General features: G+C 40.1%; 1 protein-coding gene across 2 annotated transcripts in view; it reads right to left on the reverse strand.

Moving 5' to 3' along the window:
* Window positions 1-15,655, reverse strand: part of MEGF10 (multiple EGF like domains 10) — a 127,278-nt gene that overhangs the window by 62,275 nt on the left and 49,348 nt on the right. For both annotated transcript variants that reach the window (XM_010590254.3, XM_064275630.1), the window contains exons 5-7: window positions 11,091-11,337; window positions 9,048-9,168; window positions 5,170-5,306 (exon numbers count right to left, since the gene is read on the reverse strand). In XM_010590254.3, the coding sequence (XP_010588556.1) occupies window positions 5,170-5,306; window positions 9,048-9,168; window positions 11,091-11,337 (505 nt within the window). The remainder of the gene's footprint in view (window positions 1-5,169; window positions 5,307-9,047; window positions 9,169-11,090; window positions 11,338-15,655) is intronic.

Genomic DNA, 15,655 nt, shown 5'->3' on the forward strand with positions numbered 1-15,655 from the left:
ATTGGCTGAATTAAAAGTCTTTGTCAAGCAGATTTCTCTTTTTGGCCCATTTTATCTAAAAGAAGCAACATTTCCTGATGAATTTTAGACCTTTAATGTTGCTTTTGTGGCTCAGAGTGGAAAAAGAAAAGGTATCTCAGGAACCAGTGAAAGAAGAAATACATTTTTTTAGAAGAGATGGCAGAGAAGCCATAAAGATACAGTGGCCACAGTAGAAATATGGAAATTTGGGGTTTCCATTTCTTTTTTTTATATATATATATATATATATATATATATTTTAAATAAAGCCCCAGTGTTTGGAAGAATGGATAACCATAAAGTGGAGATGAACTAATAAAACAGGACTCCAATTCTCCAACCAATGAGTGTCACCAATGTTGTGATTGTTATCTAAAGTATCTCACCGTGAACTTAAGGAAAAGGAAGTGAGCTGGCCTGTGCGGGGGGCACAACTCCCACTTTCACCCTTGCACATGTAAGCATGTCCTTCCCTAGAGGCTGAACCAAGTGGTTGGACCACGCCATGATTTAGTGTGAAAGAATCGCATTCTTCATTAAACCTGGGATCGATGGATCAGATAGATGCATGCCATTCTAACATCTGGAAGCTGCTCTTGGGGAAAAATAAAAAGCATTGGGAAAGAGCCAACTTTCCTATTTACAGATACAGGAAGACCAATGTTGCATTCCCTCAATTCCCATTGACAATTTCTTACTTTATCTCCTTTCGGGCCATTTATTTTCACTTTCAGGGTAATATGGAACATAGCCTTCCCAGGACTCTCTTGGGCTTTACCTTGAGAGACCATCATGAAGCCACAGTTCCCTTCAAGCAACTAAAACTTACTGAGCACCAATTATGCCAGACCATCAAAGGCCCAGAGTGATTCTGTGACACCACCACTAGCATTAGGAACACCCTTCTTTAACCCCTTCAGAACAATTTTTTTTGTTTTCATGACCTTGGCAGTTTTGTGGAGTAGTGGTCAGGAATTTTGTAAAATGGCCCTCAATTTGGGCTTGTCTGATGTTTTTCTTATGGTTAGACTGGGGTTATTGGTTTTGGTGAAGAATGCCACAGAGGCGAAGTGTCCTTCTCACCACATCTTCAATTACATTTTTTTCCCCAGGTTTTTTTTTTAAGTTGTATTTTAGATGAAGATTTACAGAGCAAATTAGTTTCTCATTAAACAGTTAATATACATATTGTTTTGTAACACTGGTTGCCAACCCCAAGACATGTCAACACTCTCCCCTTCTCGACTTCAGGTTCCCCATTACCAGCTTTCTTGTCCCCTTCTGCATTCTAGTCCTTGCTGGTGTGCCCATTTACTCTCATTTTGTCTTATGGGCCTTAATCTTTAGCTGAAGGGTGAACCTCTGGAGTGACATCATTACTGAGATATAACAGTGTCTGGGGGTCCTACTCTTGAGGTTTCTCCAGTCTCTGTCAGGCCAGTTGAGTCTGGTCTTTGTGTGTGTGTGTGTGTGTGTGTGTGTGTGTGTGTGTGTGTGTGAGTTAGAATTTTGTTCTACATTTTTCTCCAGCTCTGTCCAGGACCCTGTATTGTGATCCCTGTCAGAGCAGTCACTGGTGGTTCCTAGGCACCATCTAGTTGTGCCGGACTCAGTCTGGTGGAGGCTGTGGTAGTTGTGGTCCATTAGTTCTCTGGACTAATCTTTCCCTTGTGTCTTTGGTTTTCATTCCCTTTTGTTCCAGACGGGGTGAGACCAGTGGAGTATCTTAGATGGATGCTCGCAAGCTTTTAAGACCCCAAAAGCTACTCAACAAAGTAGGATGTGGAACATTCCGAAGAATTTTTTAAGGACCTGGAAAACCATCCTCTGTTTTTACTCTTACTTGACTAAACACATAAAATCTCCTCACCACAATATCCTTTCAACTTTTCCACAAACCCCAAGGCCTTTTATTTGGGCATCTTGTGTGCTCTTCTGCCTGCCTACGATGTTCCTGTTTTGTTTTTCTCTTTTCCCTCTGGTTGATGGGGCCTTCCCCACATCCTGGCAGTGCTTTGTTGGCAGCTGCCCGTGGTAGTACCTGCTTTTCTGAGCAGTAGCCCTCTGGCCTAACCTCAGCGATCAAGTTACACTGACTTCTCAAAACAGAGGAAATGGCAAGTTTAGACCCCAACCTCTCAAGGCCTCTTTCCTCACATCTCCTGTCACAAGCTGCCCACAGCCAACTCATTTTCTTCCTTTCAGAGTGGCAAACGTGATTATTGTCATTGTGTGTATCTGTAATTCTAGAACCCAAATGGGGATAACACAATTAAAGACGGTAATCATGTCACTGGTTTATCAGAAAAACAATAGCTACAAGAACAGCAAGTCAAGAAGTAAGTTCCCTTTTCACCTTCCTTCCCTTTCGCTGGTTCTTTGCCTTCCTTGGCTGAACTCTCAAATTCACCTAAAAATCAGCTGTATGAGTATAAGCTTGCTTGTCTTGTATGTTTGTTGTGTTTGTGTTGCCTCTAATTTCAAGCTTAAATCCTTGGAGAGCAAGAAAAGAATTATATTTAAATATTTTAGTGCTCTAAAAATATTATGCAAAAATATTACTTAGGATTCTTCTTGGGCTTATGCCCCTCCTTTACTGACTCATCTTCTATAATAAAATGTTAATGCCGCAGGGATCCAGAACTCATCTAATCATCTCAGCTCCCAAAATACAACCTAAAACCAGGAAATTGGTCATGAAAACTTTCTGAGTAGCCAAGTTACATGTCATATAAACCATGTACTAAAGGTATCAAGAATTTGTAACATCAAAAAATTAAAGGTAAAGAAAGTATTTATATTAACAAAAGATGAAAAGGCCTTTAGTGAAATTAAACAGATACTGCTAGCAAAAGCTTTTAATAAAAGAGGGATAAAAAAAAAGAACTACTTAAACATGCAGAAGACAATTAACTAAAAACCAACAGTAAACATGAAACCACACTGAAGTCATTTCCAATAAAATTAGAAACAATATAGGAATTCCTGTTTTTTGCTTCCATTAGTCAACATTGATTTAGAGGTTCAAATTAATGCAAGAATTTAAGAAAATTAAATAATTATTATAAATGTTAAAAAGAAGAGATTAAATTATCTTTATTTGCAGATAATATGATTGTATACCCAAATAACTCTAGTCTTTTCTAAAAATAACATTAGAATTAACTAAAAAGTTTGGTAGGGTGACTAAAAAAAAAAAAAAAATTCAAGATAATTTTTTCTTTATCTAGCAATATCCAGTTCAAAAAAAAAAAAAACCATTGCCGTCCAGTCAATTCCAGCTCATGGTGACCCTACAGGGCAGAGTAGAACTTGCCTTGTAGGGTTTCCAGGGAGCACCTGGTGGATTTGAACTGCTGAACTTTTGGTTAGCAGCCATAGCTCTTAACCACTACACCAGCAGGGTTTCCAATACCCAGTTAGAAAATGAAATAAGGTTTTGTTAAAACGACAAATTAAATTTGACAAGAAAGTTCAGGGAAAGTGGGGGAAAAAAAGAAAAATCTGGTATCTTATTAAAAGTCATAAAATTTGACCAGAGTTTTAGAAAGAAAAGACAAAAAAAAAAAAACAACCCTTAGGGAAAGGGGTTGAAGGAATTCTTAGTTCACAGACATCACTCAAAAATAATAATACCTAGTATTTATATAGGTGCTCCTTGGAAGCTGTGTGGGGCAGTTCTACTCTGTCCTATAAGATTGCTATAAGTTGTAATCGACTCAGTGGCAACAGGTTTGGCTTTTTGTTTTTTGGGGTTTTTTTTAATATCTATATAGTTCATTATGAGTCAGAATTGACTCAGCGGCAGTGGGTTTTTTTGGGTTTTATATAGTTCATAGCCATCACTCTAATAATAGCTAATATTTATAAGTGCCAGCACTGTCCTAACTGCTTTAATATACTAACTTACTTAATCCTTACAACAACCTTAGAGAAAGCTGCGATTATTATTCAAACGTTACAGATAAGGGTGTTTCCAGGACGTGTCCACCTCAATCCAGGAAGCCCGATTCCAGAATCTTTGCTCTTAACTATTACACTCTTTTACCTCTTCAGTCTCTTTTCTGTAATTTTAAGCATAGGTCCAATAAGCTTGGTTATCTAGTTTTCCAGGACATAATAGATTAAAAATATCAAATAGAATAAGTAGGGTAAGCAAAGACCCATGAGGTAACAGTTTATCATCTAATACAGAAAAATGATAAGCAGTAAATGTAAGAACCCATAAGGACAGCCATTTGCTCCTATTTCACATGGGGCCAAAACCCAAAAACCCAAACCCACTGCCGTCGAGTTGATTCCGACTTATAGTGAACCTATAAGACAGAGTAGAGCTGCCCCATAGAGTTTCCAAGGAGCGCCTGGTGGATTTGAACTGCCGATCTCTTGGTTAGCAGCTGTAGCACTTAACCACTATGCCACCAGGGTTTCCCACATGGGACCAGAGAGCCCCATATGCCTGGGCAGATCATACTATGTCACTTACCACATGATATGATGAATGACATTCTTAATAGAATACTGAATCCTACAAAGACAACCTTATGCTCAGCATACGTTTTCTTTTTATTGTGTTAAGTACATACACAAAAAAAAGAAAACTTTCTTTTTTATAAGTATATATATAACAAAACATTTGCCACTTCAACATGTTTTCCATGTACAATTCTGTGACATTGATTACAGTCATCACGTTTACAACCATCACCAATATCTACTTACAAACGTTTCATCACCCTTAACAGAAACTCAAAGGTACCAAAGCACACATTCCATTTAAAAATAATTTTATCCAAAATGTTTAAAATGTAGAAAGTTTTGATACTTCAAGTGGCAGTCCTAAACATTCAACTATTTAGAATGACTCATTCACCATAGCTTCTGAATAATTGATGTTTTTAGGGTCTTTCTATTTTTTGTAATGCTTTTCTCTTTATCTTTCATTCACCACTGCTGTCTGTGATTCAGTTTCTGCGCATTGAGTTGGAATGGAATTAGTCAGACACACTGATGCTTCATAGAGAAAAGATGATTCTGGAATATTATGGAATGGTCACAGATGCATAATGTCAAATGTGTTCCTTGGACCCTCCAAGCTTCCTTTCGCATCCTTACAAATGGTCAGAGAAATACAAAAGCTTCCCTTACCGTTCCCCTGTGTATCCTGGACTGCAGTGACATTGGCCTGTGGCAGCATCACACGTCCCTCCATTATGGCACTGACATTCTTGGGAACAGTTCTTTCCAAAGCGACCCTCAGGGCAAGGCTGACCACACACTGTGCCCTGCATTCGAAGAGACTTGGAAAATTAGATGGGCTTCCAGCCAGGGAAGGGCCAGAGGAGGGGGAAGAAAAGAGCGGAAAGCGAAGGAGGGATACAGAAACAGTACTATAAGGACATTAGATTCGGAGGATTTTCAAACACATGAACTCTGTTTATCTTAAAAACGTTAAAATTTTTACTTGGTAAGCCTAAATTTCAGGACACATTCAAAGAGGGCAAAATAGTAACCTTCAGAAATATCAATATTTAAAACTGAAGCATAAAATAAAGTTACATCAAATTATTATGGTAACCTAAGGAATTTATAAATCATCCTGTGTTCTTTCTTGTGTCTTACATACAGAGTAAGCCAATAATACTTATTGAGCACCCGTTACATAAACGGCAACATCTGGCACAAGTGGAATATTCAAATGTTTTGCCATATGTTCCAGAGCAAATACACATTGCTATTGGCTTTATTTCTTATAATGTAGCATAACTTTAGACTGAAATTTTGTGTGCCTGAATTAACAATGATATTGCCTAAGAAATACTTCACGGAATGAACCCAGAAATTTTGTTTTCAAAGAAAAACACTCTTATGTTTAGCAGGTTCAACAAACATTGCTGAGCCAAAATCAAAACAAAAGCTTACTTCCTGGGGAGAAAAATCAAGACAGTAATTTGGACCCGTCTCTTCACGCTAGAGGCTGTCCATCTTGTGGAGCACTATCACAACATTTATTCCAGTTTTATGTGCAAAAGAATAAGATACTGTACCACTAACTCAATAAAATACTATTTTCCACTTTACTTGGCTACATAGCTTGTGCCTGTAGCTTCAGATCTATTTATTGGGCTTATAGTTAGAGCAAATGGCACAACTCAAATTGTTGTCATGCTTTTTGACCGTTGGAAACTATTGCCTTGTCCTCCCTCTCTCTAAAAAAAGGCAGACTGTGGGCACTCTGAAATTGGAGGCTAGTGAACACCAGATGGTTTTGTAAATGTTTATTCTGGATAGCATAAGAAAACGCATTTCCCCTAACTCCTGGCTACCCACAAAAGGCAGTTGGTGTGCTAATTAAGTCTCCTCTGGTGGTTTCTAGCTATCTACAAACAGGGAAAGTTGTTCCATAGACTCTTGGAACTGAAAAGACCTTTGAGAGATGATTCAAATTCACACTTACTGAGAACTATCCATGTGCCAGGCATAGTACTAAGCACCAAGAATGAAAGATAAGGTCACAACCCTTAGTTAGCTCATGATGTGGTGAGGGGAAAGATGTGACAACAGTTGTAATCCCGCCATCCTAGCGCAACATATTATACTTACAGAAATGTGAAGACACAACTGAAGGGATAATGTGCTAAGTGAGGGCAAGTCTGTCATGAGGATGCGTCTGTGAAAATTCTCGCTCAGGTCCTCACTCTAAGTACCCACACTGTGTAGTGGCCCCACCTAAGCTTCTGAGATGCTGTAGGAATATTGTTCTTATATTAATGTGTGCAACCAGCTTTAAGTAGGACATTATCTCTATTAAATACATTTGTATATTCATATGTGTTATAGAAATATGTATTCATCTTTGAAAAGCACCTGGGATGAAAGCCCAAATAAAAATGTTGAAAAGTAGAAGTATAAATTGAAAGCTCATCTAGCACACAGAGAAAATACGACCTGAAGGATTCAGTAAGAACATCTGTCAAGACAGTGGGACTAGAGCAGAGATAAAAGTGTAGAAGGGGAGGCTCCACTAGGCAAATGGAGGGGTCCATCTGTCCACCTACTGGGGTTCATGGTCCAAGTCTATGGTTACCATTATCCCATGTCAAGACCACCCCAAGAGAGAAGAGAAAATCTTGAACCCGAAGATGAGGCAGCGCTACAGACAATAATATTTACACAAAAGTCCTATGAGTAGAAGGCCTGCAGTTCCTTATCCAAAGAACAGAGAAATTGGGACAATCCAGAACTCTAACAGGCTCTTTTCCTTGACAAGAACCAACTAATAAACAGTGTTGACAACCGCTGGAATATAGGAAGTGAAAGAAGAGAAGGAGTCAAAGATAATTCAGCACTTCTACCATGAACGACTAAGAGAGTAGTGTTGGTTTCAACTAAAATAGAAAAGGTAGAACAGTAGGCTTGAGAAAGGCCTGGGCATATAGCAAGTTTGATTTTATTAAGATTGAATTTGATGGGCCTACTGGAAACAACTCATTATTCCTTCAATAGCTCCCTTGTTGTCTCATTCTCAGGCACTTCATAAAAGGCCCCATCCTTTTGATTCTCCAGGGATTTCTTCAGGCTCTGCCTCTAGAATAGAACCTTGTCTTGAATACTTACCATTTCTATCCTTCACATTGTATCTGATAGTTGTTTTCCACCTGCCCTAGTGATCTTCACACCTTGAACTCTCCTATAGTTCCTATGACACCCATCAGGCAGTGGACTCCAGTTCTCCTTTGCTCCACACCCCAAATAAAGGGCCATCCAGACCAATTCTACCCCCATGTCTACCTCCTGAGATGACAATTTGGGCCAAGCCCAGAAAGACAGTGGTTCTACGCCTATAGGTTTTGTAGGCTGGAGTTTCTAACAGGATACTGAAAAATACATGTCCAGGCTTAGGTGAGTAAGGTCAAGATTTGAAAAAAATCAGCAGATGATTGTTAAAGCCATGGATCTGAATGAGATTGCCCAGAAAAACCTTACAGTGAGAAAAGAGAAGACAGACCAAGACTGAAACCTAGGAAATACTGGTAATAAGTGGTATGTAGAAGGGATATCAGGAAAAGGGATAAAGAGGAGTAAGAGGAAAGAAAGAAGGTAATCAGAGAAATGGAGAACAAAGAGATTAAAGAAGGGAGGTGGATGATCACTAGCATCCAAAGCTTTAGCAGAGTGAAACCGAATGAGAACAGGTGAGTAGTCACCGAATTTGGCAATGAAGAAATCACTTATGGCATCTGGAAAGTGGCTTCATTACAGTTGCTGGAGATAGAAGGTGACCATGAATAAATTGCTCTATTAAGTAGTTTGTTAGTGAAGGAAAGGAGACAGGGCAGACACTTGGTCATTCACTTCTCTGCCCTCAAGCAGACATAGGCCAACATCAACTGAAAAAGATAACCGATATTATTTTCTGATTTCAGAGACATTGGTAGTAAACCAGCTTTGACATCATGCATTCCACATAACTCTAGACCTGTGGTATGCTACATGAAGAAAGGGTACCATGGTCAAATTTTGAGAAGTATGATGAGTTATAGCTCCTTCTTGGTTATCACATTAAAGGCTCTGAGAAGTTCTGTGATACTTCATAAACTTGGTTTAACCTCATTGTGCCTCCAAATTGATGTGACCAGATAACTTTTTTCACATAATGCTTATTTTGCTAAGAAATAGAAGAGTAGTAATCCATGGAGCACAATTATGAAAATGATTATTTAAATAATTCCAGTACTGGCTGTCATGTGTCAGACAAGATATTTCCCTCTTTTTTATCCTGAAGAGAAATGCAGGACAGGCGACTACTAACTTTTCCAAGAGGAGCCTTAATGCACTTCAAGTCCAGGATCAAATCGCCTTCTGCCTTCTCTAGTCTGAGGCATTCCGGCTTTGAGATGGCCAGGTTCTTCCATGTTTTGGATCTTTAACCATCAGTGTAGCTTTCTTTGGTGCTAAAGCCTTCCACATGCCTATTCACTTAAGTATCATAAAACAGGTGACTTTGCGAGGGAAGAAAAACTTACCATCCAGCCAGAAGGGCAAGAGCATTCGCCAGTGACATGATGACACACTCCTCCATTTTGGCAGGGGCATCTCTGCTCACACTGTGGACCATGCTTGCCAGGCGGACAAAGATCCTCACAGCTGAGGGATTAATGTGTGACAGAGGACACCATTATTTACTCAACTACACGACCCTCAGTTTCATAAATACACAGCTGATGAACAGTGCCCAGGGCCCTAAAATAGACAAGTATTCATTGTTCAATAATTGTTCATTTAATTAACAACAATTGCATTAATTGTATCGTCTGGAAGGGTCTTTGCAGGGTCATGTAGTCCTTCCCTTTCTTTTGGAGTGTTTTCTGGTGAAATCATTTCAGTCTGAGGAGACTCTGTCCTACCTAGGAGCACCAGGGAAGAAAAATAGTCAAACACTCCCTTGTGACAGGAACTTTCCATCTAACTCCTATAAATCCCACGTGTTACACTGAAGTCTGCTTTTGTTTGTGCGTTTCTCTAGCCTCAAAGAAGACTGAAGCGTTTGCTCATCACCCCCTTGGTGCACAGATTCCCCGTAATGAATTTTCAGCATTCTCTTCTCTAGACTGAAGAGCCTCCATTCCTTTAACCTGCCCTGTATCGTATGAATCTTCTTCTCTAAGCCTTTAATTGTCTTTTTTTCTCTCCTATGAAATTGCTCCAACTCTCCCATAGCCCTAATTGATTGTGGCCTTGATAAAACCCATAAAAGCAATATTAACAATTAAACAGTTTGAGACTGTCATCCATTCCTTTGAAAATCAGGACTTTCTAGGCTAATGCAATTTTTTCTTTAGCTCTATTTTATAGACATTAATACTGTCAGCAGGAAGTATTTACCTAATCATCTGCATTTTTTCAAGTTTTACTTCTGTGATTTACACGTGTAATTTTCTCAGTGAGGGAATAATATTTTTTTTATCTCTTACTTCTTGGGCAAATTCTGCCTCCTTTTATTCTGTTTGGGACTACAGGCAAACCAGACAAATGGCCATTCCATAAAACAGAGTAGTAGAAGTTAACTGTTTCAATGCAGAAAGAATTAAACTATCTGTGGGCACTTAACCTACATGGATGTGTTACATATACTTTTATATACACAAAGCAACATATGCATCCGTGGGCATTAAATAATACAATTAGTCTTTTGTTATGTGCTATTTCTAACACTGGAGTCTGCATGGTGCAAACAGCTGATGTGCTTGGTTGCTAACCCAAAGATTGGACATTTGAGTCCACCTAGAGGTGTCTTGGAGCCCTGGTGGTGTAGTGGTCATGAGGTATGGCCACTAACCAAAAGGTAGGCGATTCAAATCCACCAGCCACTCCTTGGAAAATCTATGGGGCAGTTCTACTCTGTCCTATAGAGTAGCTATGAGTCAGAATCAACTCGATGGCAACGGGTTTGGTTTTTTTTTTTTTTTTTTTTTTTTTGAGGTGCCTTGGAAGAAAGACCTGGTGATCTGCTTCTGAAAAATCAGCCATTGAGAATCCTATGGAGTAGTTCTACTCTGCCGCGCATCAGATCACCATAGCTGGGACCGACTCAACAGCAACTGCTTTTGTTTGTTTGTTTGTTTGTTTCTAACATCTTTCTTTTTCTACAGCACTGAAACTGCCCAACTTTATCTGGCTAGCTAACTGTCACACAGGGCAGAACAATGTGAACCTTTAACAGCCAACAGTGTAAAACGAATGCAATTGCCGGATACTCAAAGCAGAATCCCCAATCTGCCCCAACAAACCCCAAATATCACCAATCAACACAACGTGCTGACCCTATCTTTTCCCTGCCCAAAGGAAAGCATGGAGACCAGCCTTCGGCCCTGATGGGGGCTGATATTTCAAGGATTAACCAGCAAGAGCACTAAGTGGCCATCACTGCTGATGCCCAAATGCAGGCCCGGAGTCCAGGACTGTCAAGCAGCAATAGAAACAGAGCCACAAGGAAGATGCTGGCAGTGGCAGCATGAATGGAAATGGTAGGTGGGCTCTGCCCAGCTGCTGGGCAGCACATCACTTACAAGGCTCCAGTGTATCCTGGTGGGCAGCGGCATTCCCCCGTGACGTGGTCACAGGTGGCTCCATTCTGGCACTGGCATCTCTGGTGACAGTCGTTACCGTAGGTGCCCTGCTCACAACGGTCTTCACAGCGCCAGCCCCGGAAGCCTGCAGTGCAATGGCAGGCGCCCGTGATGGGGTTGCACAGAGCCCTGTTTTTGCATTGGCATCGGCTGCTGCAGTGGGGCCCCCAGTGATCACCATCACAGGCTAAGGTTGGGGAAAGAAACAATGGAAGGCATCAGGGTACAGGTGTCTATAACAGCTAGCCCTTCAGAGCCAGCTTCCTCTCCCCTCGGAGAGAATGGCTTGATACCACTTCATCACCATTTCTTAGCTGGGCATCAAGGCACTGGGACCGACCCACAGCTGTCCTTCACAAACTGGTGCACAACACTAACCAGGCCACCTCCTATTACATAAGTGTCTGTACAATTCCTATTTCCATGCCTTTGCTCAGCCAGTTCCCTGTACCCAGAGTATTGATTTTGATATGGCTTGAATGATGGTCTAGGAAGGCTGTGAGGGGTTGCTGGGGAGAGAGGGGCTAGCTAGGCAGATGGGAATGGTCAGCTGAAGCAGGGGCTCTCACGCCATGCTAAGGAGTTGGGATTCCATCCCGTAGATAGGCGATTGGTAGTACAAAGTTTTAAGCAAGGAGCGACAGTGCAGATTGGGCTTCTAGGCAGGCAGCCCAGCCCCAGTGTGAGAAAAGACCAGGAGGGATGGCCGATGGGAGGCAGGGAGGCTGAGCAGGAAGAACTACAATTGTTCAGGAGATCAGTGAGGGGCCTGAACCAAGGCAGATGGAGAAGGGACCCATAGGCTGAGCTACTGAGGGGTAGATGACCCCACCACAGGTCTGGGTCAGAGTGCCCTAAGAAGGGAGCTTCTGATCTGCTCCTAAATTATGAATCAAAATGTGTATGACTGGGAACTATTAAAAAGACAGGGAAAAAACTGACAAAAAAAAAGTTTAAATATACTGACCTATTAAAAAATAAGGCACTGAAATTGAAAATGGGCAGCAAATAAAAAGATAGCAGGCACATGAAACCAGGTAGGACAAAACTAGAAAATGGCATTTCAGAGATAGTTCAAGGTACAGTTACAAAGAAAAGAATGGCTGCAATGAAAAGTCAATGAACAGGAAAGGGGTGTGAGGAAGAGAAAAACCTTATCGCAAATATTCTAAAAATTATAAAGGGTGATGATAAGCAACATCTATTCTTAATATGTTATCCCTAGCCAGCACTATACTTATTTATTAACTAGATGCTGTAAAAATCACTAGGGAAGATGCACCCTGCCTGGGGCTCTTAGGATAAATTGCATTTATGATTAAAAAACAGTTTTATTACACAGAGATTCTGTAACTTTCACAGATCCAGAATAATCTATTATTAAAAAAAAAAAAAAACCTCTAGGTACACAAGAAACAACTTATTAGGAGTGCAGGGTTCATCTTCTAATGTTAGAACCCACCACAGATTTCATTAAATCAAAAGGTTTAAAATGAATCATTCTGTTTTTAATCAGTATGGCTTTAGTCTCATTCCAAAAACCCAAAGCCGTTGCCTTCAAGTCAATTCTGACTCATAACGACCCTACAGGACAGAGTAGCATTGCCCCATAGGGTTTCCAAGGGGCAGCGACCTTTGGGTTAGCAGCCGAGACCTTAACCATTGGGCCACCAGGGCTCCTTACTGTCATTCGTACATTATTAAACGTTCCTGTTGTTAAGTGCTGCCGAAATAAGTGACCCTATGTACAACAGAATGAAACGCTGCCCGGTCCTGTACCATCCTCACAATCGTTGTCACGCTTGAGTTCACTGTTGCAGCCATTGTGTCAATCCATCTCCCTGAGGGTCTTCCGCTTTTTCGCTGACCCTCTACTTTACCAAGCATGATGTCCTTCTCCAGGGACTGGTCCCTCCTGATAACATGTCCAAAGTACATGAGACAAAGTCTCGTCATCCTTACTTCCAAGGGGCATCCTGGCTAATCTTCTTCCAAGACAGATTTGTTCTTCTGGCAGTCCGTGGTATATTCATATTCTTCTCCAGCACCATAATTCATACGCGTCAATTCTTCAGTCTTACTTATTCATTGTCCAGCTTTCATGTGCTTATGAAGTGACTGAAAATACTGTGGCTTGGGTAAGTGCACTTAGTCCTCAAAGTGACATCTTTGCTTTTTAACACTTTATAGAGGTCTTTTATAGTAGATTTGCCCAATGCAATGCATCCTTCCATTTCTTGACGGCTGCTTCCAAGGGTGTTGCTTATGGCTCCAAGTAAAATGAAATCCTTGACAACTTCAATACTTTATTTTTATGATAATATTGCTTATCGGTCAAATTGTGAGGAATTTTGTTTTCTTTATGTTTAGGTGCAATCCACACTGAAGGCTGTAGTCTTTGATCTTCATCAGTAAGTGCATCAAGTCCTCTTAGCTTTCAGCAGTCAAGGTTGTATCATCTGCATACCGCAGGCTGTTAATGAGTCTTCCTCCAATCCTGACACCCCGAGTTCTTCTTCATATAGTCCAGCTTCTCAAATTATTTGCTCGCTGTGGAGATTGAGTAAGTGAGGTGAAAGGTACAACCCTGATGCACACCTTTCCTGATTTTAAATCACTCAGCATCCCCTTTAAGTGAGAAAGATGTAGCAGTCAGCTTTTGTAAAGATTACAGCCTTGGAAACCCAATAGAGCAGTTCAACTCTGTCCTATACGGCTGCTATGAGTCTGAATCACTTGACAGCAATGATTTTTTTTTTTTTTAATAGTATCACCTTGTTCTATTCAAATGACTGCCTCTTGATCTATCTACAAGTTCCACAAGAGCACAATTAAGGGTTCTGGAATCCCCCTTCTTCACAATGTTACCCATAATTTGTTATGATCCACACAGTCGAATGCCTCTGTATAGTCAATAAAGCACAGGAAAACATCTTTCTGGCATTCTCTGCTTTTAGTCAGGATCCATCTGATATCAGCAATAATATCTCTCGTTCCACATCCTCTTCTGAATCTGGCTTGAATTTCTGGAAATTGTCGATGTACTGCTGCAACCACTTTTGAATGATCTTCAGCAAAATTTTACCTGCATGTGCTATTAATGATATTGTTATAATTTCTGCATTCTGTTGGTTCACCGTTCTTTGGAATGGGCACAAATATGGATCTCTTCCAGCTGGTTGGCCAGGTAGCTGTCTTCCAAATTTCTTGGCATAGACAAATGAGTGCTTCCAGCGTTGTATCCGTTTATTGAAACATCTCAATTGGTATTCCGTCAATTCTTGGAGCCTTATTTTTTTTGCCAACGCCTTCAGTGCAGCTTGGACTTCTTTCTTCAGAACCATCGGTTCCTGATCATATGCTGCCTCCTGAAATGCTTGAACATTGATCTATTCTTTTTGGTATAGTGACTCTGTGTATTTCTTCCGTCTTCTTTTGATGCTTCCTGCGTCATTTAATATTTTGCCCCTAAAATACTTCACTATTGCAACTTGAGGCTTGATTTTCTTCTTCAGTTATTGTAGCTTGAGAAATGTCAAGTGTGTTCTTCCCTTTTGGTTTTCTATCTCCAGGTCTTCGCACATTTCATCACCAAGGCCATATTTTCCAACTACAGATCCATCTTTGTTTCCAACTTTCGCATTCTAATCACTAGTAATTATCAATGCGTCTTGATTGCATGTTTGGTCAATTTCAGACTGCAGAAGTTGGTAAAAATTCTTCAGTTTATTGAAAGTATGTTAATAAAGATACTTTAACACAATTAAAAACGAGAGCAAATTATTGAACCTAAAGCAGACCTAGAAAGCAATTACCTAAGAACTTGCAATCTTCTTTCACAAAATAAGATTCGGGGGTAGTTTCAAGATGAGATTTAACCCTAATTGTTATTCTTATGAGTTTTTTTTTTTAATTGCCTATGTATATGGACAAAGAAATTTCCTTTTTTCGATTGTAACTCTTTTAATCTAGGATACACACACACACATATATATAGAGAGAGAGAGAGAGAGTATGTTTCTTGAAATCCTCTTTGCTATGCCAGGTAGAAAAGAATCTATCCTGTTTGTAAGGATACAAATACCATCCAAAGTAAATTACCCAGTCCTTTGTAACTTGTCCCTTGGCTCATCAATCCTCAAGAGTAGGGGAAATCTTCATTCCATGTAAGCCAAATCTGTTATCCTGCAATTTAATCCTTTTTCCTCCTGTCTTCTTCAGCATGTAGACAATCTAGTTCATCACTGTTCTCTATATTATAAATGATCTTTTTTCTTCTGAAATGTAAATGCTTCTTTGACTCTGCTCTTTTCTAGACTAAAGACTAAATCCCAGCACTTTTAACTTGTTTTCAAAGAGCTTATTCAATTTTCGTTCATCATCTTCTCTGGACCCTCTCCAATTTTTAAACTAGACTGTAGTATCAGATAACTTTTAAACTATTCTGCAGTATCAGATGGCTTCCACGTCACTCGCAACTTCAGGGAGCCTCAGATATTCAATTA

The sequence above is a fragment of the Loxodonta africana genome, chromosome 2 (genome assembly GCF_030014295.1).
Source record: "Loxodonta africana isolate mLoxAfr1 chromosome 2, mLoxAfr1.hap2, whole genome shotgun sequence".
Lineage (NCBI taxonomy): Eukaryota > Metazoa > Chordata > Mammalia > Proboscidea > Elephantidae > Loxodonta > Loxodonta africana.